Genomic DNA, 25276 nt, shown 5'->3' with positions numbered 1-25276 from the left:
GGTAACTGGTACCACATGGGGTTTTTTTGCTCTACCACAGCTGGGTTCAGTAATTTTTTGCCAATGACCTATAGAATCATAGAATCATTTAGGTTGGAAATGACCTTTAAGATCATCGAGTCCAACCGCAAACCTAACACCGCCAAGCCCACCACTAAACCATATCCCTAATGACCACTTCTACATATCTTTTAAATACCTCCACGCATGGTGACTGCACCACTTCTCTGGACCTATGGAATGCCTCATCAGCATTCAGCTACTATAACCTGTAAAATCAGTGGGGTGTTAAGCTGCACACAAGGAAAAATCAAAGACCTGGACACATCCCCAGTCATGCTGTTTTGATCCTGCTCATACCAAATGTGATATGATCCTTGTGTTCGCAGTTTGAGAGTCTGATTTGGAAGCAAGAGTTTAGGCAACTTGTGAAAACATGAACTGAGACAAGGTTCTGCAGAACCCAAATTTCATCAGAACTAGAAAGGCACAACAGTGGCTTCATTCATCTTTTTCCTTCTCCCAAAACTTTGTTTTGCATCCTGCATGATGCTCCTGTTACTGGGATTAGGACCTATTTCATCTGTTCTGACAGCTTCCTAGTTAACTACTGTCATCCTAGAAAACCTGAGGGAGGCTTCACAGTCTACTAATTTCACCCCTAGGGAACAAATATATCCCATCACACAACATACTGAAATATTGGCGGCTTCTTCTCATTACCAGACAGTGAGAAAGCAAGAGAGCATTCTGTATATGAAAGCAAATAGAAATGGCAGGCAGCGGCTAACAAATGGTGTCAGAAGTTCCAACATGGTGAAGAAAAGTGAGAGTATGGGGGGTGTTGCAGCTTTTGGAGAATCTGGTCTACAAGACTGTAGAAATCCTTCCATTTTTGAGCAAATGTGCCTTTCTTTGAAGGATCAGTGTGCTTATTAATGAATCATCATTCATGTGCTCTGTATTTCATTTAATAAACAACTTTTTCAAGCTTTGATGCTCTCCTCCCAGAAGATAAAAAAAAACCAACTATTTCCCTCCACCCCCACCACCCCCCTTCAGACTGAAGAAAAACCACAACCCTTATGTCAGAGCAAATGAAGAGTAGCTCATCAGCAAGCCCAGCCTCCTCAGACTTGCTGTCTGGTGCTCACACCACCTTCTTGGGCAACGTGGTCCATATGGCAAGAGAGGCAAGGAGAACTCTGGGAGGGAAGGGCAGGGGCTGAAGGAGATTCCAATGGCAAGGCAGCTGCAGAATGAAACCTTACGGGAATCTCTAAGAGACTGGAGTATATGGTATGTGAAACAGATGCCAGAAGATTTTTAAGAGGGTTGTGCATAGCATTTCCCAATGGCTAACAGCCTGAGAGCGTCAGCCTTGTTCTTCTGAGACACAAGCCATCCAGACATCTGTCTGCACCCTGAGAAATGTCAGATGACCACCACCACAATGCTGGATCACCAACAGGAACCAGACTATTTCTGTACAAAACTTAATAAAAAGTCCTTCCTCCCTCAGCAAGTTACAAGCTATGGTTCCCTTTACTTTTTTTGTTAGTTTAAAAACTACTGAGGTTATTTTAATGATTAATCCAGCTATACTTTTTAAAAATGGAGCAACACTCATTAAACAGAGTCAGAAAAGCTGCATGGAAAACTGAAATCCTCTGTTTATCCGCTCCAACAGCGCAAACTTTCCCCTGACCCCCCTTCCTCCCTCCCCAACTCCCTCAGCCCTGCCCTGAAGGGATTAACAGTTCATTTGTCATTATGATTTAAAAGTTGGTTTACTTGCTTGACAACGCAGAAATTTGTGAGAGACGCAGTCACAAGTCAACAAGGAAATGGGCCGAAACCACCAACTTACAACAGCAGCTACTGAATGCCATCCAGTTCTTCAAAATAAACGCATTCCAGAGCAAAATGATCACATCTGTCTATTATTTTAGATTGTTTCCCAGATCAGAAAATTTTATCAAAATGTCTTGAAGTCTGTGACCTTTGCAAGAGTGAAGTTTTATATGAATAGTTACGACTATTCCCAAAACCTTTGTAACTAGTTTTCTGAATCAAAACCAAAATTTGATGGCAATGAACATTTTAATTTTCTAAGGTATGTGTTCAAGTTCTTTTAATTGACCCCTTTGCTTTTTTAAAACTAAACAAAATTATTAATAGTTAGAACTTTGTTCACCACCTTTATTCTTCTGTGAGATATTAATGATCTGTTTTAAATTTTTACTTTAACAGTTGATCTTTGCTTATATAAGGAAACAAGTATTACTTTGCAAATAAGCAAATACACACTTCAGACAATTATTAGGATTTATTTGCCCAAGGCTTAATTACCTCAAGTCAATGAACTCCCAAGAATAAGGGTTGTCGCAAGGTCATGGTAAAGTACTGAACAGGACATAGGTAAAAATAGACATTAGACCATAATTTCCTCATGGCATACAATATTCCCTTCCCCTTTCTTCTCCCTATATTTCATAGGATTTACATTAAAAACTAAAGTTTCCTGTTCTGCACAGATTTTCAAAACACAGCTCCCTTCATATCTCTACTCCCTTTTTATTTTCTACCAAGGAACTTAAACACCATAAAAATGCTTCTTTAGTCAAGAAAATCTTTTTTCTTGTAAAATAGACCAATTTGCTGCTGATACACACGATAAGTCTGCCTCAGCGTGCCGTGAAACACTTCAAACATTTACCACTCTGAGTGAAGTGCTCTTAGATATAAAACCCATACCCTGTACACACAGCAAAGTGTCTCTGTGGTTAATTAGTCAAAAGGGCAAGATTAGGCAAGAAAGAGAGATTAATTTACCTGACAGGACATCCACTACATCCTCAGTTTGTGGCAACAAGAATGCAGTTGAACCACAGCATCAAGGCATGCCCCAGTGGTGGGGCTGGGCTGTGTTTCAGACAAGACGTGGAGGTTTGGCTGGGCTTTATGGATCTGTTTACTCACTCACTCCTTCCTGGCTCTCAGGGACTCTCCCATTCCCTATTCCTTTCAGTAGAGGAAAACAAAGCTGAGCAAACGAGCAGCAAGAAAAGAGGAGCTGAGAGTGGTACCAGGATGAGAAGGAGGGTGGCTGCATCTTGACTGAGAAAAGATGGGCAGTTGCTGAGATGGTCAAGATGCAGCATCCCTCCTTCCCGTGCTGGTATCACTCCCAGCTCTCCAACCTCAACAATCGCAGTCCCTTCAACCTACTGTCATATCAGTCCCTGTCTTTTAGATAGCTTCCTGGTACCCACTTCCATCATTCCACTTCACCAACCTTTCTATTACTACCTTCCCACCTCTGTTCACCAGGGAGTATCACTCCAGAGCCTTTTTCAGCTCTGCTGCCACTTCAGTCTCTCCTACTGCCCTGGGCATCACTGACCTTCAAAACCTTGGACGGAGGAAGCAATATTAACAGTGTAACAAGTGGGAATGGAGGAAAACAGAAACAAGGAAGATAAAAGGAACAAGGCACACTCCAAACGTTTTGGATCACAAGGCCAGACACGGTGACACCTAGTAAAACCAATACTCAGGACATACGTCTGGAAGAACAGGCAAAGTAGTCACCTCCATCAGGTGAGCCTAAAAGTACAGCACACAGTGAAAAGTGTGTCACAGAAGTCCAAGCAGTATGTTTCATGCCGAAAACACAGTGGAACCATAAAATGACTATTGTCAACAGGTATTTACCTTTTAACTTAGCACTTTTTCCAAAAGGATGGGGAGGTGGCTCTTCACTATTGCAGAAGCAAGCAAAAAAGATTAAAAAAAAACATACAACATTTTAGTTGACAGCATCATAACCACACTGTCCGACCTTGCTGTCGTAAATCAAAGGCATTTCCCCGAATAGTCCTCAAGGGGCTGGACAGTTCTCGTTACTTTGAGCCGCTGGATAACTGTGCCAAATAGTAGCGTGCTGGCTCCGCTCTGGTACAACGTGGCTGTGTGTTCAAGGCAGCTGCTAAGTGCCGGGGTGAAGGAAGCAGATCATAACCGTGAGCACTGCAGACATTTGGATTTAAGCCAAGTGTTCACAAGAAAACCTGGACACTCCCACCAGCTCAATTCCTGTCGTGCTCCTCCGCCCCGACTCTCTTCCCTCCATGCTGCTCAAATACGCAGCTGCTCCTGCGTGCGGTTTGTTCAGCAGGCAGCACCCTCCATCTCTAAATGCCTCCCAATAACACATAACGCCAGGCAATTTATATCCTTCATCTGTAAGCTCCATCGCCTAGTTACGACCGTTTGGGCACCGTTTCAAAGCACTTGCCTTTGAAAAAGTATTTTAAGTACATACACAGCACTGTACATTTACGTTGGAGGAGACAAGGTCAACAAAATGCACCTCGTGCTTAGGCAGGCAGGCAGAGAGGCTGGCACTGAACCCCAGGACCAACGTAGTCCACTCCACCATGCTGGGAGCCCTGCAGTGTGCATCCACTCCTGCAAAGCACAGCTTTTATCTGTGGTGACACTGTGGCATCACCAACACTGATCTCAAAATCTAATGATTTGTCTGAACCTTAAAAAACCTGATCTGAACAGGATAGAAGCTTACCCTCTATCCCATTTCAAGGCAAAATGATGTATTATGATGATTAGAACAGGCATCTCCTCACGCAGTTCATCTTTGAACTGAAAGTTAGAAATACAAGGAATAAAAAAAAAAGCTCTATTTATTTTCTTGAGAAAGTTGCTTCTATTTGAAACTACTGGGGTATTATAAAAATTGGTGAACTTCAAGCATATTACAAGTGGAACGTCGAACCAGCAGCACTTCAAAATGCAAGCTAAATGTCCAGCCCCTTACTTACCCACTGACTATCTGAATTTGAGTTTTAGCACAGTATTGGCTTCTCATCAAACTTGTACTACAGCATATATAAACCCACTGAAACCCATCTTTCAACAAAACAGACCAACCTATCCTGTGAACCTCTGTTTTTCTCCTGCTCACACCACATTCCTAAATGAGCTGCTGATAAAAGGCACAAAATATGAAAATGAACTCAGTCTATGTCCTGTCTAATTCTAAACTGCACAGGTTTACGCCAAGCATGTTTGTCCGTTATTTCTTCCCTTTCAACGCTTGGTAGTTAAATAGTGAAGAAATACTTCTGATTGGTAAATAACAACTCCAGTGCCAAATGTTAGTACAAGGTATTGGAGCAGCTGTGACTGTGGTAAGAGTCCACATGGGTCAGAACAAATACCCTGTATTATTACAGAACAGATAACCTATATCATGCATTATTGCAGAAATACTGCCACAAAAAGAGACAAAAAAAATATTTATCACTAAACTCTCATAGTAATTCATGCCAACTGTAGCCACAAGTACTGCAGAATAGTTGGTGCTGTGGTACTGTAGAGCAGATAACATTTCACACAGAGTAAGAGCCCCTTCTAGGAAGACATTAGCAGTTACTGATATCTTGCAACATGGCAGATGTCCAAACGTAATCACCCCATCACCTCTGCATCCACATGGACTGAAATGGGTGTACGGGTATTGAAGAATCTGCCCCAAGTGGTGATACAGCCAGTGGTTCCCCGTCATTCTTCAGATGGACTTTACAGAAACTGCTTTCACCAACACTGCATTTAGCTGGCTGAGAACTACTGACGTGAAACAGTCACGTTCACCTTAGGTTTGTCACACGTCTCCAGTTCACCTTTTCAATCAAAACATAGTACCATTTCATTCTTTTGTCTTTATGAAATATTTGCCTGCTTTTAAAGAAAATAACAGTTTCATTTAAAGATAGTTTGTCTGGTTGCGTTTCAACTCAATTAACAGACAATTTCGTCTGCCAAGTTCCAATTTATAACCAGGTTCTGCCATAAGTGAATTAACAAGCTGTTTGACCACACACCAACAGGGTCTAACAATGTTTAGCTTTGAGGAATACTTATTTCTCTGCCAACTTCTTGATAAAAATCAGTACAAGGATTTGCCCTATTGACCATCAAATATTTCTAACAGTTTTTCCCTTTGTGAAAACACACGCAGACAAATTTGAATCCTGTGCTGTTTGAATGCTGCAATTACAGAAAACTCATAAATGCCAGAATTTGCAATAAAATCTCCAGCCAGGAAAATATTTTCCTGTGGGATTTTCATGAAGCTGTTCTTGTCAAGCAACTGAGTTTACTCTTGTTGTCTTAATAAAGCAAGAACTTCAAAAAAATTCACACACCCTTAAGGTTACTATTCTTAAAGAATATGTACATGGGGGGTTGGTTCTTTGGGTTTGTTTGTTTTTTTTCTTCTTAGTTAGGCTATGTGCACAACAGACTTTAAAAAGAATCCAAAATGTACAGAGCCTCAGAAGAGAAGAGGCAAAGGATGGTTCTGGATTTGAAAAAATAATTCAAAGAATCTTGTTTGAAAAACTGTAACAAGCACCACAAAACCTGGACTCTAGCTTCTCACCCTTGGATTTTTTATACATTCAAGTCTGGGACTTGGAGGAGTCCAGATCTTCCAGTTTAGGCTGGCATCACAGCCATGTCTACATAAGGACATTGGTCATTCACGACACACAACAGAATTATAGACACTTAAGGTACATATGGGCTCTTTATACCAACTAGGCTTCAGGACTACGTATTCGTGAAGCAATTAAAATTAAAAGATAAAACCTTTAAAATGCTGGTTCTGCAAATAATCCAGAGCATGCATCACAGAAGACTGAGGTGTTTTATTTTCTTACTAGTAAGATGAGTAAATGTGAGTTCAATTTATATTTATGCCACATGTGAAGCTGGGAAGGTTTCAAGCATTTAATTGCAAGACAAAATTTCAAAAACAAACGAAAACAAAAATGTATACAGATGTATTAAAAATATCTAACAACATGTATGTGTATTTTATGGCCCTTATGCTTTATTAGATTTTCCAAAAATCCAATTCATTTAACATTAGCACTAGCAAATAGCATGCTGCCAGGAACGTCAAGATTTGTATCCAAATATCTCTGCATGCCACGATTACAGCTGTTCGTGTACTTCAAAAAGAAGATTAAAAGCATGACCAAAGAGGTTGTTAATGTTTTACGTGAAGGTTATTTTCTTTTAGTTCATCTGGTTGTACAAAAGCTCGTTTTGTTGATCCATCACTGTTCTGATTAGTCTGATGAATGAAGCATTGACTTATGTCTGCATACTTCTGTGGTATAACACAATTGCATTCATTTAACAATTAATCAAAGACAATAATATACTTAAGAAGATATCACTTAGTTTTGCCTATCAGTTTGCTTAGTGAGAGCAAATTCTCAGGCTCCTGAAAATGAAATATTGCAACTTAAAATTATAGAAATGTCTTGTATTGATTTAGTATAATTTGCTTGCCTAAACATACTTTAAATAATTTATTTCCAGATGGCATTAAAAGCTATAAATGATTTCTTATTTTCACTGGCAGTTTAAATAAACTGGAGACCAAAACCAGGTTTAACTTCATTTTCTTTTGAATTAGTTATGATTTTTTTCAAGGCTGATATCAAAAACGATAACTTTTTTTTCAGATACTATGTAGCATTGGTCTACATCATATAGTTGCTTTTGTCCTTCAATTAATTTAATTCACTTTCTAAACCATCACCACTATAAAATAGAAAACACTTTATGAAAATCATCTTATAACCTTATAACAAAAACTGAGGGCTTAGAAAGTTTACCATCTTTTAATACTTTCACTATTTATCTAAAACAAAAATATGTACAAAGCCCTTTTAAAGTGTGTAAGGAAGATTACTAGCTAAATAATTATATGATATAAAATTACATTAATCCATTATTTTTATGCAAGTCACCATAACTAACATCTGTCTTAGGACTTGTTCCCATTGACTTTAACATTGCAAGGTTAAGATCTAGAAATAAAAAAAAAATGCATGACTATAACTATAAAGTATTCAGATTTAAATGAGTTTTTCCTAACTATATAGCTTTGAAACAACAATCTTCATATGGTATACGGGCTTAACAAACATGCAAGAGGAGAAACGGCATTTGCCCTCCTGGAATTGAAGAACACTTCTGCTGCAGACCTTCAGCTGGAAATCTCAAATAAAGCTTACTCCAACCTTCTCAAATAAAAAAGACATTTTAATACAAAACTTCAGTACAGTTTCCCTACTGCTTTAGCTGCAGTCACAATGTTTCCTATTAGATAAATGCAAAGGTTTCATAAACATCAGCCAACTTCTCACTTTTTTTTTTTTTTTTGGTCATTTTGTGCAAAATTTGTGAGGTCTGGGTATCATGTACTTGAGCTCACACAAATCCACAAGAAAAATGCAACTGTATGCACTTTGGGAGAATCCAATACTCACAGCAGTGAAAAAACAGCAGGAGCCCAACCGTACTTGTATAAGACTCACGGATATTCTCAAGAGCTGAAGGATTTTACCTGTCCGCTTTCTCTTACTGCAATTACAGTAGTCAAGTCTGATACACCTCTTTCACACCCATTCCTCCCACTCTCTCGGGGTTACAGACTGCTTGGAATCCTGCTTGTCCTCACGTTAAAAGAAAAAGCCCAATTCTGAATAGAGTTACCAGCTAGACTTCTAAGAAGCATGCAAGTACACGGCACTCCTCAATCTCAATGTTGCCAATGGTCTAAATATTTTTAAACTCTAAACCTTCAAAACTGGTGGAAGTTTGACGGGCTTTTTGGTTTTGGGACTTTTCTTGTTTGTTTGTTTGTTTTTATTGTCCTCAAACTCACCGGCTTCCAGATGAAGAAAAGGCATTTGGCTCCCTTGACAGTTGAAGCCTCGTCACAGTCAAATTGTACATAGAGCCTTGCGCAGGAGAGACTATTGCTTTTCAGCTGGTGTGGGCTCATTTATGTAGCCTCCAAACAAAGGAAAAAGCTGGGTACTTGGAATTTATTTTTAAACTTGTTCACAACCAAATGCAACTGCAAAAATCCACATAAGAGAAGGCAAAGCTTCTGAATGCGCTCAATTAACTTTCATTAGCTACAAATGCTGATACTCTACACACACAATCAACTGTGGGGATAAAGCAAAGTCTAGGTTACTTAGCTATTGCAGAGCCAAGAGGCAAAAGGGTAGCGTAAGGGTTTATTTCAGAGCCCTCAGACTCAGGTTCCTATAATTATTAGTACTTAAGAGTTTGAGTTATTTTTCCCTTCAGCAACTCCTCTACTAAATTAAGTGGATTTTTGCAAATGAGACACTGCTTGTCTTTCAGACACAGCATAATGCAGTCTAGGCAATAAATTCTTTCCTACTGTGTACTTTGCAATTACAATTACTCACCGATATCATAACTCAACATGGTAATAAAAAATAATCAGTATTTATGTAATGCCTGTGGATTAAAACTTTTTTTTACACTGTTGAAGCGAAGCAGAAGTTAGCTGGTTTTAGAGGTTATCAAACATACCCAGACAAGGAGCAACAGATTTCTTTTCACTGTTCCACAGTAGCCCAGCATTCCAACTATGATGAGGAAACAGCAGACTGCAATCATGACTGGGTGGACCACAGGAAAGTAAGTCAAAATGACAGCCTCCTCTACCCTAAAACCAATCAGAATCATAATCAAAAAAAGCACAATCACACAACAGTGATACAGAAGAAAAACATAATATAGCCATTAAAACAAAAACAGTGGATTAGCAGATGTGTTATTTCCAGCACCTCACAAGTTTCACAGAAATCTCTCCTATGTCGTTTTAGAGTCAAATGCTGCATTTGGGTACCAGAAAGTAATGCGTGATCCAAAATCTCTTTGGGGCAAAGGCGATCTTCCTGTCCTGCACTTGCACAGTATGTAGCACAATGAGGCCCTGTTCCATCACTAGGGCTCATAAGCACTGCTGTAATAAAACTAACAGCATTCCTAAATCTCTGGACTGAATAAAGTATTCAAAAACCAAACAGTAATATAATATGGTTACATGTTGGCAAAGGGCCAAAAATTGATCCCTGTCAGAAGAGAAAGGCACAGGAATGAAACAAGTCTGAATTAATATCTTTCTCCCTTCCCTAACTTCAACTGATGCCAGAAATGGTTGCAAAAACACATCTTTCAACAAAATAATAATTAGCTCAACCAAAGGCTTCTTAATTCTAGAAATCCTAATTAGGAAACTTGCCATACTGAACGAACAACATATACCACAATCAATCACCTACACAGATTAACAGGTTAAAGGAAAACTTTACCTTGTTTCTGCAGTTAAAGTCAGAACGTTATTCAGGTAGTCTCTCATCCAAGCAGAAACACCTAATACACTGATGGACATCAACTAAAAAGAAAAGATGAAGTTATTTATCATGCATTTAAAAAAAAAAAAAAACAAGTTAATTCATAATTTAAGTAGAGAATCAATCATGAGTAACATCTTTCATCCATTCATTTACCCAAACAGCACACCATCTCCAAAACTGTACTTCTATATGCTTAGAGTTGGTTTGTTGTCCAAGTATTTGGGGGGGCAGTGACAATTATCTTCTCTTCCAGCATAGCTAATTAATGCCTGGAGTACCTTCTCTTCCACCCAGTGGAGTGATGCCAATGCTGGCTCAAGTCCCACCACTGCACAACATACCACAGAAACAACTGGGGGGCGGGGGTTTACGCTGCTAAAATTAGTGACTCTTTCAGGGCTTACATGTGATATTCACCAGTCTGCATGAAACCATGAAGCCACCTTCAGGTGCACAGCCAGTGAACAATAATCTGAAGCCCCATACAGGATACAACAGTACTGAAACACTGACACATAGGAGACAAATTTTCTTGGGGTCAAATTTGGAAGAATCTGATTCTCTCGCTCATTCAGATAAAGTCACATCACGAACACTGTGCCTCAGTTTCCTGAACCATAAAATTACAATAAAACTCACTGCACTACAATTATAAAGCCCAGGTCATCAAAGTATTTGGGTACCTAACCTGTCAGGCACTTGAGAGGCATAAAGCCACTACACTTTCACCAGGAATGCTCCTACAGCAAGCAAACCCCAGAGACTGAACCCACCTAGAACTGCCACCAACTCAGCAGACCCAAATTTCTTTCACCTGATGCCATCATGCACTCCAGCATACTTGGGATCTACCAAGGCTCTGGCCTCTGATTTTCCTGAGAGCCAAGTCTGAATGACATGGTCAGAATATACCTGCTGCACCAGCTTTTCTGCTGCTGTAGCAGAGGTACCACTAGAGGATAAGGCACTCTTCATGGCACTTGTCCATGTATTTTGCACTGGGTAATACAATTACAGCAGCCAGGTAAGTCAGTATGCCCTTCCTCCTGGAGGAGGGTTCACGTAACAGCCGCAGTCATCCCCACCTTTATGTGTGTTCTCTGGCCCCAAGATCACTGCATCTCCTCCTGCATGCACAGGGCAGACAGAGCACTGCTCCCCAAAGACAAGATGAGAGATGCAGCTACAAACTCCTTCAAGGAGAGGAGAGAACCACTAAGCTTTCCTACAAAACAGAGCAATGTTACAGTTACTAATGCCACTGCTAACTTCTCAAACTGTTTCAGCGAATTCAGCTGGTTTGTCACACCCAAAGGAAGGATTTAGGAATATCAATCTCACATGGGCACCTAAACCTGAACTGCAGCTCAGGGGCTAAACCTGGCAGACTCTGGACTTCAAAAGCACCACTGTCTAGAAGGACCTAAGCATGCTGGCTCTCCTGAATACTAATGTTTTCATGCATTGTATAGGGGTATGCAAGGAAACCTCAGCATTATACTAACAGCTTCTTAAATCAGCGAGAAGTGCTAATCCCCCAGTTGCCTTCAACATCTGGCTTCCCACACCGCTTCATATTTCCCTAAAGTTGTTACGAAGAACACGTTAATCGGTTCAAACCTAACATGTAAGAAAAGTCACTCTGTGTCCTCACTGGCTCCTTTGCCTGCAGCACGCCCACAGCAGGCTACTTCTGACTTTAAAATTTCACAAGAAGTCCCAGTGGCTACCCCAAGGCTTCCTCCTGCTTTTCAAAACCGATGCACAAAGTTCATGCACTGCCTTGGTTCTGGGTGGTGCCAGCAAGAGCCCTGCGTGCTCAGCATGCTGCAAGAACAGTCCTGAAAGATAGTGCATGCTATGAGTCCACTATGCACACTACATACACCTTTATGCTCTGTGGGATCTATTTTGGCTGGTGGAACAGTAGAAGTAAAGAGCGTTTTCTGTTGTGTTACGTGCAGGAAGCTGCAGGAGCAAGGAGAAGACGATGACTAGAATCTCCTCAACAATGGCTGCCTCCTTGGAAGAAAGCATCGGGCAAATATACCACAACAAGCAATAAAAAACATGTTTCTAACACAAAGAGAGGTAAACGCCATGCAGACAGCCTACCTTCTTATGGTCAAAAAGCAAAAGAAAACATTTTTAACCCTTCACTTCCCCCTGCAATGCCTGCTGATACACACAGACATTGTTAGCTCACACTTCCACTCTGTTTATAGTAAAATACTTCAGATAAATTTGGTTACTTTGCTTTATAGCAGTGGTGCTCAGGAGTGAGAAGTCCATCAAAACCACACTTCTCAGCAACTTTTAATAAGAGCCAGATGGTTCTGCTACAAAAACTGTACCAGAAAAATGTTCACTTGCTAAATAATATTCTTCTTCCCATACCAGACTGGTGGACTGCACAGTCCCTGCTCTCTACTAGGGACTTGCAGGCTGCACTCATTTTCTTTTAGCCCTTGGTATGCGGTAATAATACATTCCCGTACAGCAAAGAGAGGAGGTGAATTCCTTGGAAGAAGGCAAGAGATCGCTTCTTCAGCGGAGGTAAGATTTGGCAGGCAAGAGAGTCATCACAAGGATATTGTAGCCTGCAGGTTATTCAGAAACAACAGGGAGATCGTGGAGCAAACAGCTAAAAGGCAGAGGGGACAGAAAGGACTTCCTAGAGACCAAAAGTAATGAGCAGAGCCCTGACACTCAGAATCATTCAGTTTGCTAGAAGAAAGGACTTGCCTACAAAGGCAAATCAGGAAGAAGGAGAACTTTTATTTTTGACTCGTCTGCCTAAGTTGAGTTTTCTCTACCTAGATATGTATTTTTGCCCACATAAAAATCAGTGAGGGGAAAGTCTAGGCAGATACAGCTCCAAGCTGTGGCCAACACATGGCCACATGACTTCTACAGAAATGCTTAATGAGCGTATCATGGAACATGACTGTTTTCACTTATGAACAGCAACTGGAAGAAAAGGACTGCTTCCTTTCACCTAGGAAAAATAACCTACACCAATAATGTAACTACATGAACACTATTTCAGTTTAGATGAACAAGCTTTCTATGGAAGGCCTCTCCCTTCATTCAAAAGCTTCTAGCCATTTAGGTCCGCCTGGCTGTTCTTCTTCAGTGTAAATCGCTAACGGCCAATTACTACTGTTTTTTGCTGGACGTAAATTACATGCAAGAAAAATCCCCCTGTAACCCCTGTGAGAGCCAAGCTACAGCTCAACTGCTCACCTACCCCATGCCCTGAATGATCTCACCACCATTAACTCCTTTAGGTGTCACTAACTTCTGCTACGCGTACAATGTACATATGGTATCAACACAAGAGCTAGCTCAGCAGTCCTCTAAAAACATAAATGCACAACGCCTTACCTCGATGCTACACAGACATTACAGACAAATTACATATACAAAACCCTCCTGCCAACTGGACAAATTCCTTGGGAGGTACCTTTGGAACCATGTTTTGCAGGAAAGTCCAAAGTGAATTATTACTCCAAATGACCTGAAAGCTAGAGTGCTGTGACACACTGGATTCAAGCTCATGAAAATCACTAACACTGTCAAACTGGGGCAGCATAAAGACATGGCTCAGAAAGAGAATAGGCAAATGCTCAAGAAGTTCCTCTTGAACAGAGACCCATGGAAGAGCAAACTGACATCCCAAAAAAGAAATTCAGCAATAGGTTGATAACAAAAGGTGTATTTTACAGCACATAGCCTGGCAAGTGCTTAGTAGCTCTTCACTAGCAAAGGTAAGTGCTGGGAAAAAAGTCATATCCCTTCTGATCAGCAGAAGCAAGCCTCTAGGTAGGAACACCCTGCAGGATGAAAGATGCATTTGCAACACCAGACCACCCTGTGTAATAATGACTGATGTTCAGTTTAGTGACAAAAGATTATCAAGCACTAACTCACAGCCATCAATCGACTTCCTCACCTGCTCCATAGCCACAGCGGAATCACACAGAGAACACAACACAAGCACTGGACCTCCACAGCGTCCTGCTTATGTGCTGCCCTGTAAAGCACTAAGCATCCTCAGGGAGGCTCCAGGCACCCGCCACTTCAGGCAGAGACAGATCTTCAGTCAGCAGCACAGGAATGACACTAACACCAGCGGTACAACAGCCCATGGGTTCAGTAGGCAGGAACAACCTCCCCAAAAACCTTGATGCACATCCAAACATACCAGCAAAGAACAGCAGCCACATGGCTGCAATTCACCGCCATGAGATTTTAAAGAGTCATGGGCAGGGGCAAGGTCCTGAGGGCAGTTTTCCTTGGTCCATTTGGAGGGTGGAAAAAAGGCAGCCTTAAAAAAACTGGCAGCCCCTACTTCAGCCACTGTTTTGTAAATAATTTAGATGTAAAATACTGTTAGAAATCTGTACCAAATAATCAGAGGAAAGGACACAAGTTTATGAGAACTAAAAATACCAAAATAATTCACACCACATTAGTAATTACATCATTTCACCAGAAATTTTTCATCCAAGCTTCTCTGATGACAGCCAGTCTGCTGTGCTGTAAACATAATATGATAGTAGGCAGTAAAACATGTTTATTTGTTGCAGCTGGCTGCACAAGTCACTATGGGTTTCATTCCGAACCATCACAGTATGTTATATAGCCATCAACATGACACTGAAGAGTCTACAAAACTGCCTGCTGTCATACTCTATTTTAAATATATTTTCACCCTGATTAAACAAAGGTAATAAATTATATTTTTATATACAAGCAATATGCAGATCACACAATAATATATTAAAATTCCAAACTAATTTATAGCATAAAGTTTTTAAAGCTACTAGAGCTTTCTCAGACAACTGAATTAAAATATCCAACAATGGATGCCAGCTATTAGGAGTGGTCATTTACAAGCATAGTTTAAATTGTCTTTGGAACTCTTATACATAAGTTACCCATCACAATGAAAACATCAAATTATCTTTTATTCATTAAGTACATACATTAAGCCCTTACTCTGACATTACTACTCACAACGTCTTTGAGGCCATACCTAAACTGGAAAATAAATCTGCATTTTCAATTAATAAATAAACGTGAATTTCTGTCTTTGAGGGCACAAGACCAATTGCTGTAGCTATTTACAAACCTGTTTGTATTCTCTTGTCCCTTTTTTTCAGTCAAACCCTCTAACACCTTCATTTTTTAACACTGAAAGTTGCTTTGCTCAAATTGGAGAGAAGGGTGTGTTTATTTCATTATTAAATGGAAAGAAAGACTTAAAGTATCTTCCACATTAAAAAAAAATCACACGCTTTTCTTTTTATTCAAACAGATGGGATAAACAACTTCAGGCCACACTCTGGTACCTGTACAAAACACTGACTAGCAGCACTACAGAGCAACTTGCTTTGCAGAAGGTTTCCAGCTCCAAGGAAATTACTTCCAAGATATGACAACATTAATAAGAATGCATCCTTTAATTTTAGTAAAGAAATAATCCTTGAGAATTGTTTCCAGTTAAAATTGATTTGGGTAACCTAAGCTGTGACTTACCCAAGAGGTGGGCAAAAATCACTACAAGGTCACAAACAGAGCATGTTGCAATGTTTTCACAAGATTTTCATAATTAAGTTCAATATTCAGATCATTGAACAAACACAGATGACTCAGATCCCTGGACAAATAGACGACTACATTTTTGGGGGAGGGAAGGGCATAAGGGCAGGGGAGAGAGGGACAAGAGGTCTTGTTTTTTGGTATTACCTGGCAAAAGCATTTGAATGTTTACAGAAAGAAGGGTGGCCTATAAAAAAGGAAATTCCCCTATTCCCCGCTAATGCATCTTTTATTCTATAGACATGACAACATTTAGTTTTAGCTAAGGTTCCTACACAGAGTTATGCCTTGGTCCCCTCCCACTTGCAAACAGCTGAAGTATGTACTTATTTGCACTTTGAATCTGGGTTTGCTTGCACAGCTGCAACAGTGAGTTAACAACCTGCTCCGTGTTTGGCACGGGCTGGAACTTGCACACTTTGCAATAAGGCAACTGCCAGAGCGGTGACAGGCTGCTAAAGGGTCACCCTCCTGGGGGAAGTAAGCAAGTTTTCCAGCAGTTGGCTGCACGAGGATCCTATGGCAATGCAGCGTAAAGAACTGTGAAATAAAAGCCCAAATATGTAAACAGGTCAAGGTACAGCTCATGTCACAGCCCGTTCTTCCAAGCATCAGACCCAGGTGTCAATTTCTGTGCTGCCTCATATAAAGGTACATTAAAGGCAAAGATGACTATGAAAGTGCGTGTATTTCTTCATCCATTCTCTCTGTGACTACCTAGGCACTGCATTTCTTGTTAGGACAAGATTTGTGCCACTCTTCCCTCAAAAGTAACCATCTCATTGTCAAGAGACCTTTTTCCTTTGGGGAGGCAGAGGCACATGCTGCTGATCATGGGTAATTTGCAGCAATGCTCAGAGCTCAAGCATCCAGATCCATATCACAAGCCACACACCACCATCAAGATGGTATGCCTTCACTTATACACAATATATTCTTTTTTTTTCCTTTAAGAACTTGTTTTTGTTTACAGACAGTATTCAATCTCTCTTGGAACCACAGACAGCAGGCAAGTGATTTTTAAACCCAGGTTATGCAACTGGAAGACTGATATGAGAGGAGGGCATGCATTTCCTATGATCCACAGACCTACAGAGCAGCTGGTTGTGGGTACATAACTTAATTTTCCTGTTCCATGTGAATACGCATGAGCACATGAAGATTACTAAAATGAACCTGTGTTTTTAAATTTAATCACACATTCCTATAAAACTGCATAAAATTAAACTGTCCCCTATACCATGGGAAATAGCTACAAGACATAAAAAAAATAGGTCTTATCCATATTAGCCTTGTCTAGTATCTACCACAGACTCTTGAGATGATGAAAGTCTTCATGGTACAGCAGCAGTGCCTGGGGATTCATGAATAATTGGGTATCTATCTTCTACAGAAAGAGATATGAATTTAAAGGAAACAAATAAATGCAAGTACCTACAGGCCTGATGGACCTTCCCAGTTCTGCTGGAGATCATAGCTTGCGAGTATAAGCATATAGTTGGAAGTTATTCCTTCGCCTTGAGCTATTGGCTCAAATCTAGTCAGCACAGGTTTGTGCCTTCATCCTCAAGGTTGATGCAATAAACTCCACACAGTTAATCATGTGGATTACCCAAAAAATGTCTGTGGTTTCACTGGTTTCTGAATGCCAATTAAGAAGCATATTAATGCCATTTCTGAACTTAGGGTGGGGTCTGGGTTTATTTTTTTCCTTTCCATCACTGTATCAAACCACTTTTCAGGACCGTTTTGCAGACTCATCTACCAATTCACTGTTGACATGCCATGCAGGCTGAGCCACGTCACCTACCAAGACATGTGGGATATAAGGTTATACAGAAGTAGATACAAAGTTGACTTATGACTGAACTCTGCTTTACTTCATTAGGACATGATCTGGTAATGTAATGATGCTATATATATATTCCAGCTTAAAGACATCAAAAAGTAAGAGATTTCTGAAAGACCAAAATTAAAAGTATTTCCGGTCCTTTAAAACTCCTCCTATAGCTTGCTCTGCTGAAAACATTCCTTTAAAAGACACCATATTCCCACAGAAGCCAGCGTATCTTCTTTACACAAGAATGCTAAGAAAACAGGTTTCAATTACGCACATCTACACTGCAGTTTCTAAAAACAGGGTATATTAGCCTAGAATGCACCCCATGTTTACACTGCCACAGGTACCCAGCCAGGCAGCGTTCATTTCAATAGGTATTATCAGTCACTTAGATTTCCTAAAAATTTGACCCTAATTCTATTCATTCCAAGTATCTACAAACCCCAGCAATGTGAGCAGAAGTTGGAAAGCATCAGAAACACAACCTCTATGCAGAACCTGGTTCCAGGGAAAGGAGGATAGACTGATTTTTTTTTTTCCTCATGTCACAGTATATTTGAAAAATGAAGCAAAAAATTACAAGACTGAACACACACATTTGAGGTTGGAAAAAGAAGGAAACACAATACCACTGCTTCCAATCACCCTAAGTGCTTCCTTGCACAAGACTAATATTCCCTTGCTCTAAATTCTCAGGTGGTACACATAGCCAAAACTAGAAGATTTAAGTGTGCAAAGTATTCAAAGCAGAAGGAAAACTAACTGAAAGCTTGCTCCTCTTTCATTTTATCTGGTTTTTTTTTTTTGTTCACAAGCACAAATTCAAGATAGATGCAGAACAATTTCCACTACCTGCCAGGGGGGTTTATTGGCTGCAATCACATAGTCTAAATTAGATGGTACTGCTACATACGTGAAGGAAAGCTGAGGCACTGCTCAACAGAAAGAGCCTATCCCCAGGCAGAAAAAACTCACAAGGTGAAGGATGAGGCAACATCACTGGCTTGGCTCAAACACCCGGTGACACAATTAATCACTGGTTAAGAGATCCTTACTACCTATGACACAGTCATCTGCAACTTACAACCTTGATTTGCCCAAGCCACTATAGTACAGTCATCCTCAATTACAAGCAACACAACAGCAGCTGCTCCTCTTTTCCGCCTCACATGCTCACTAGAAAAAGAAAAAGGGGGGGGAAAAAAAAAAAAAAAAAAAAAAGACAAAGCTGGCAGTTTTCTCAAGGCAGAAAGTCTATACAGACTTTTTCCTGCATGGTAGCTATATTTTGCATTTTCTTTTAAATGAGAAAATTGACAAAAAATTGTGCTGCTTTTACTTGCATCTACTATCACTAACTAGTTCACCGATTTTGACTATTTGTAATTTTTTGAAAGAAAACGTGTGGCTGAGCTGCCGAGGAAAGTAAAACAGGCCTGTATCTCTCAAAGCTATTGCTATGCTTAATCCTCTGCTAGCGTAAGCAGCCAGGACACTGAATTTTTCCTGTACTCGGCACCGTTTTCTAGTTCCTGTTCTAGCACAACCCCAAGGGGCCACCGCCCTCAGACAATCTCCTGTGTTATTCCTGTGCCATTATGACGGGCTGGCCATGTTCTATGACTGAAGGTCTCCCTAGCATAAACGCTTGCAAAGGTGGTTTAATTGGGAAAGAGACTGCAGCAGAGTACAGAAGAACAACGGCAACATTGCAAAAGATCGTGAGGAGGATTTCTGTGAGGACAAGTTATACAGTGCTCCAAATGAATGAAGATGCTTATGTTACAGCCATGACTGCTACTGAGCTGGAACAGTGTCAGTAGCTTGCTGATACAGAAGAGCTCCACTAGAAGGAAAGACCCTGTAGTCTCATAAACTGCATAAAATATGTTTGTAGAGCTATCAAAACTAAATTTCTCCATGTCCTGACACATGCTATTTAGACATAATAAGGACCGATATCGCCACTAAGACCAGAAAATTAGGAAGCAGTAGGAGCAGGTCTTCTCTCAAGCGCCACTAACATAACCTGCTTAGTTAAGCACTAAGTCTTGACTACAAAACACCGAATCATGCCTCTTTGGAGGTCCCCTCTTTTTATGAGGTTGTCCAGAATGTAATATGCTGCAAATAGCAATGTTAGAGAGTATAAAATGAGAAATCTGCAGAAATCAAGCCGGGTCTCTCAGTCTCATAAATGAGCACGACTTCTTAAAGTAATTTATACACGAGGATGGCAGAAGAATGAAACCAAATGTTAACTGCAGGAGTCAGTCCAAAGTATACTTGTTGTCCACTGTCAAAAAAACTTTATGAAATTAGAAGACTACGGAGGTCATGAAACTTCAACTCCTGTTGCTTTGAAAGAGACATCTTGCAGTCAGATACATGATTCAACTGACCTTGGAAACAGCTTCCAGAAGGGTATCGTCAGGTCTATTACCTAGTCAGTCACTTAATCAAGAACAATTAGAGCACTGACAACAGATTTATTCCCACCTCAGAAGAAAATGCCTTGCAAGATCTGCTGCAAGTTGCAGCTGCAGAGGTACAGATCCATTCACATCCACAAAAGCAGTGTTTTTCTGGAGTAGTAAAGGCCATTTAGTGGTCCATTATCACAACAGGAAGAACCACTAAAACAGACCCTTGGGCTTCCAGTTGATTGCTTACAAATTACTTCCAGCAAAGCAGCCTTCAGGCCCAAAATGACAAAAAGCATAACAACCAACATTGCCTGCCTCCCTCTCATGCACACACAGGTACACCACCCTGTCTACCATCCACATCACAGCTCATCAGCTGAACCCGGTAAAAAAAGTTCCTTTCCAAATAGACAGCAGGCAGCTGTACACTTACAAGCAATGCTCTGGAGGAGCTACAAGGATGGCAGCAGAATGACTGATAAAGTTCTCTCACTCCTCTGTATCTGTGAGCTCCGACAGAAACCAAATTATGAAGATACCAGTGTGTTGTGGCAACCATCTGATTCTTGAATTTTTCAGCAAGATTGATGGTAAGATTAGCCTGTTCTGTTATGCGTAACATCTTCTTAAGGAGCTTCCCATGCACTAGTCTGCCCTCACCAGGCTGCCAATGACAAATGCTAGAGTCCCCATCATACACACACTGGGACAATTGCACACATGACATGCTTGCGGCTTACTTTAGGTGTTCCCTTCTAAGAGGCTGACAATCAAGCCATACCAGACAGTGTGTTTGTCAGGCCTTCAAAAGCACCAACTCCTCAGCTTGAAGGAGAAAGCAGTCCTTGCACGTGTGGTTAGACCTAGTGCTGGACACCACCACAGTGAAAAAAGTGGAGAATGTCACCCTATTCCAGCCAGGACCCTCAATCAAACCACGATTTTAAAAAGTCAACACGCACATCTTCACTGTTTTCAGCCAAACACTGATAACTGACACAGCAACTGGGCACGTTAACAATAGGCTTGAAGAGGTTTGGAGGCAGCAGCCCTTGGGAAGAACAGAAACAAGCAAGAGAAAGTGTAAAACCTTCCAAGATCAGGCTTGAAGAGAATCACTTGTACGTGTCCCAAATTGGCAAGTCTGTACAGACCTTGGAATCACACTTCACTCTCATCTTTACCCACTGGGACAGATCCCACTGTGCTCAGGACGCAGGAGGAATGCGGCTGTACATTTTCAAGGGGCTGATTTACTCTAAACTTCCTGACATCCAGCCCGTAACCTGGGCTGGTATTTATCACAGTAAGTGCTAACATAAGCAACAGGCAAGCTAAAGCTTTCCAAAGGGAAGGAAGAGCAGTGGCAAGGGGAAATCAGGGCCCTCATCCCCACACCAGTGGGCACCTGCTGCCAGGGGAACTTTTCACTAGAAAACTCTATCCCGTGGGTCATGCTCTGACACCCAGAAAAGACAGTGGCAAAACTCCCACCGAACTCAACAGAAGAAAATTCAGGCTCTGACAGAGGAGGAGATATGGCAGATTTCATTCCAACAAGCAGCTTGTAGCAGATTTGTATTTAACTGTTAAATACACACCTGAACAGGCCCAGATAGGAAGCAGAAAAAGGTTTTTACACATGTATTGCTCCAAAGAAATCTGATGTAACTGCAACATATTTAAACACCCACCCACCATGCGTCCTATTTCTTACCACACAATTCTGGCAGACCTGGGGTTTTTTGCTTATTTGTTTATTTGCTTTGAATGAAACCATTGCGTTCATCTGCTTTGTAAAATGCTGAAAACCCCAAATGGACTGGGCAGTTTTTCATTTAAGTCCAAACACCTGTAATTTTATATACATTATGGAAGACAGCTTTAATTCTTTGCAACATCTGTGGTGCAAGTCATCTACTACACTGGCATTTATTATTTAACTACATATTCACATGCTTCAGCACTGCACAGATTTCACTTAGCTGCTTGGGTGTAACTTCCAGTGTCCTGACCTCAGCTAGAAAGATTAATTACAGACATTTTTTATATTTTGGAGACAGGCATGAGACGTTACCTTTTTCTTCCCTAGGACTTGTCATACCACAACAGACTCAAAAGATCCTTTTTCCTATATGACTGGTGGGAGGAATGGGGGATTTAAAAAAAAATAAATAAATCTCACTTTGTAGTTAAGGGTGATCTGAGACATTATTATTTAAAGGGCAACAAAATCTAAAGAATGAGAAATTATTTCTAGCCATGAATGCTTTAAACCAAATATAGACATGAATTAAGAATGGGCAAAGTTAACAGCAGCACTGCATTACAGATGTAGTTAGTGCTGTTCCACTGCCAAGCTGAAAGGTGCTGTGCGCCTGAGGTCCGCAACAGAAAATCACATGAACAAAACAATGAAAAGTAGGAAGGAGCAATCTGACATGGAAAGGAACTTAAAATTTGAGCAAAGAGGGCAGACACATTTAAATCTCCCAGGTGAGACCTTGATCCTTCCTGGAAAGGAATTGCAACACAACACACTAGTCCCCCCCAAAGATAAGGGCAGGCTTTCCTACGCAAAGAAGGCATCTCAGGACTGAGAAATGAAGAAACTCGGCTTCAGCACCAAGGTCCCCCATCACCACAGAACAGATTGACTGACACAGCATGGGGGTATAACCTCATGTATAACCCGGGTACCACCTAAATGGCTGCTTCAACTATAAAAAGCTGTCGCTGAATAATAAATCTGATGGGACACAGCAGGCAACAAGCATGGAGGGCAAGGGAAAAGAGCAGAGTAAGTTTAAGGGGACAATGATAGAGGTGAGTTAAGGTGGGAATGGGAACTGATGAGGACAGTTCAAGGCAGGAATCATGGAAACCAAAGGAAAGAAACGAATGGCAGGACAGGATGTTTTCAACCATGTGGATGTCCATTCACTCAAGTCTAACAGCATATGTGTAAAAATCCAAACTTGAACTCAGGTCAGTTGAACCCAGACAACCTTCATCTTAAAGAAAACACAGGTTTTTAGGTTTTGTACAGTATCCAATGACAACCACACATGATGTGAGAACCAATTACACATCCTTTCATAAAAAATGAAAGATTTCTTCATTTATTAAAGGGCTTTATTCGTACATGCACTACAGAAATAACTTATTTGTCACCTCTATTAAACACAATACTTAAAGCTGCATACTTTCAAAAGAATTTCAGATCACTTGCATATGAGAAGTACTATTCTGTACCAAATGCTGTTTAACACTTTTCTCTATCATTCATATTTGACCTCCACTTAATTGTCAATAATCACGGGACTTCATCTCAATCCCATTATAAACTAAGCTTGGTTGCAGCCCATATATTATTCCCGCATCATTCAAGTCTACAGCACCTCAGGAGTCAGTGGTTCTGAACAGTGGTGGCATGTCACACCTTTTGCCCTTTCGTTCTCTCACACTTATCCAGCATAAATCTCAGCTATTCAGGTGAAGCAGATTTCATTCAGTACAAGTGAGTGAGGACCCTGAGCAATCTCCACCATGCTGTTTGTCCAGAGCTGTGAAAGTTTAGGAGCAAGTGCTGATCACACCCACTTACGCTGGAGAGTGAGAAACCCTGCTGCTATAAACGCAGCTGTGAGCGAAATGCTGGAAACAAAAGAAAGAAATCACCCCAGGCCTTGCCTGCCCTTTAGGATCTGGCCGCTGAAAGCACAAAAAAAGACTCCGGGCAGGGCCCTGGCAGAGCAGCTGACTGCTCGGATACCTGCGAGAGTGGGGAGTTCAGCTCGGGTCACGGGATGCTCTGAAACTCATCCAGCCAGGAAGCCACAGCACTCGTGAATATTTCCCTCTCTACACATACAGAGGCGCACAAATTCACGCATGTATTTATAACACCAGGTTAATACCGAATATAATCCTACTTACAACTATTTTTTTTTTTCTCTTTTTTTTTTTTTTTTTTTTTTTAATTCGGTGATCAGCGTGCCCTGAGGGGAACTGCTTGGCATGGGGCGTACCCCAAGGCGGGCAACTCCTAGCGCTCCGCCAAGCGCCGGCAGCCCCACCGTTCGAGGCGGCCGTGCCCCCTCACCCGCCGTCGCCACCCCCGCCGCCAGCTCGCCACCTGCTCGGGCGGCCCCGGGAGCCCGGCCCGCTCCGCGTCGCCCCACTCACCCAGAAGAGGAGGTTGAGGGCGTAGAGCAGGCAGCGCAGGCACTTCACCGAGTCCTCCCTGGCCATGGCGAGCCCCCGCGGGAGACAGCCCCATCCTCTCACCACATCCTCCCTCCCGAGGCCGGGCCGCCAGCGCCCTGCAGGGGAAGAGCCGGAGAAGGGTCGGGCGAGTCCCCCCCCCCGCTTTGCCGAGGAACCGGCGCGCAGGTGGAGGCGCCGGAGCCACTCCGAGCCGCAGGTCGGCCCTGCACCGGCCGCGGCCGAAAGCCCCGCGGCGACCCCCGTAGCACCCACTGGTCGCCCACCCCCGGCAGCCCCCCCCTCCCCCCTTTTCTCCTCCCGCCCCGCCCGCCGCTCCCGGAGATACTGATGGGCGCGTGGGTTTGCTGCTTTTTTTTTTTTTAATAAAAATAATAAAACCGTGGAAAGGGGAGAAGCCGCGGGCTGCCCCGAAACAGAGCGGGGCTGAGGGTAGCAGAGGCGCGGCTCGGGGGCGCCGGCCCCTTCCCCGCTGCACCGGGGCGGGGGGGGGGGGGGGGGAGCAGCCGTGGGACAGCGGCCACTTACCGCCCGGGCGCCCCCCTCACTCACTTGCTCCGGCGAGGACTCATCGAGACGGAGAGACGCAGCGCAGCCCGGAGCCGCGGCGCCCATGCCCGGCGGTGCGGCCGCTGAAGGAAAGGTCCCGGCGGTCCGCCCCCGCCCGCGGCGCTCCGCTGTTCCGAGCCCGGCGGCGGCCAGCTGCACCGACGACGACGCCGCTGCGCATGCGCCGGCCGCCCGCGCCCGCCGGGTCCTAGCGCCGCCGCCACGCTTCCCGCCCCGGGGTGAGGGGAGGCCCTGCGGGGCCTGACCCACTTGCGGGCGGGCGGGAGGAGGGAAACGGTGGTGTGGTCTAATGCCTACCGACTGTAGAAACGGACCTGCGG

At 42.3% G+C, this 25276-nt stretch overlaps 1 protein-coding gene across 1 annotated transcript in view; it reads right to left on the bottom strand.

Moving 5' to 3' along the window:
• Window positions 1-25049, bottom strand: part of TSPAN12 (tetraspanin 12) — a 46562-nt gene extending 21513 nt beyond the window's left edge. The window contains exons 1-4 of the mRNA XM_082486106.1: window positions 24939-25049; window positions 24348-24484; window positions 10242-10324; window positions 9457-9592 (exon numbers count right to left, since the gene is read on the bottom strand). Of these exons, the coding sequence (XP_082342232.1) occupies window positions 9457-9592; window positions 10242-10324; window positions 24348-24413 (285 nt within the window). The 5' untranslated portion in view covers window positions 24414-24484; window positions 24939-25049. The remainder of the gene's footprint in view (window positions 1-9456; window positions 9593-10241; window positions 10325-24347; window positions 24485-24938) is intronic.
• Between the last annotated feature and the right edge of the window lie 227 nt (window positions 25050-25276).

Source organism: Vanellus vanellus (assembly GCF_965231255.1).
Source record: "Vanellus vanellus genome assembly, chromosome: 1".
NCBI classification, from domain to species: domain Eukaryota; kingdom Metazoa; phylum Chordata; class Aves; order Charadriiformes; family Charadriidae; genus Vanellus; species Vanellus vanellus.
Note: the sequence above shows the minus strand (reverse complement) of the source record. Positions and strands in the feature narration are given on the sequence as shown.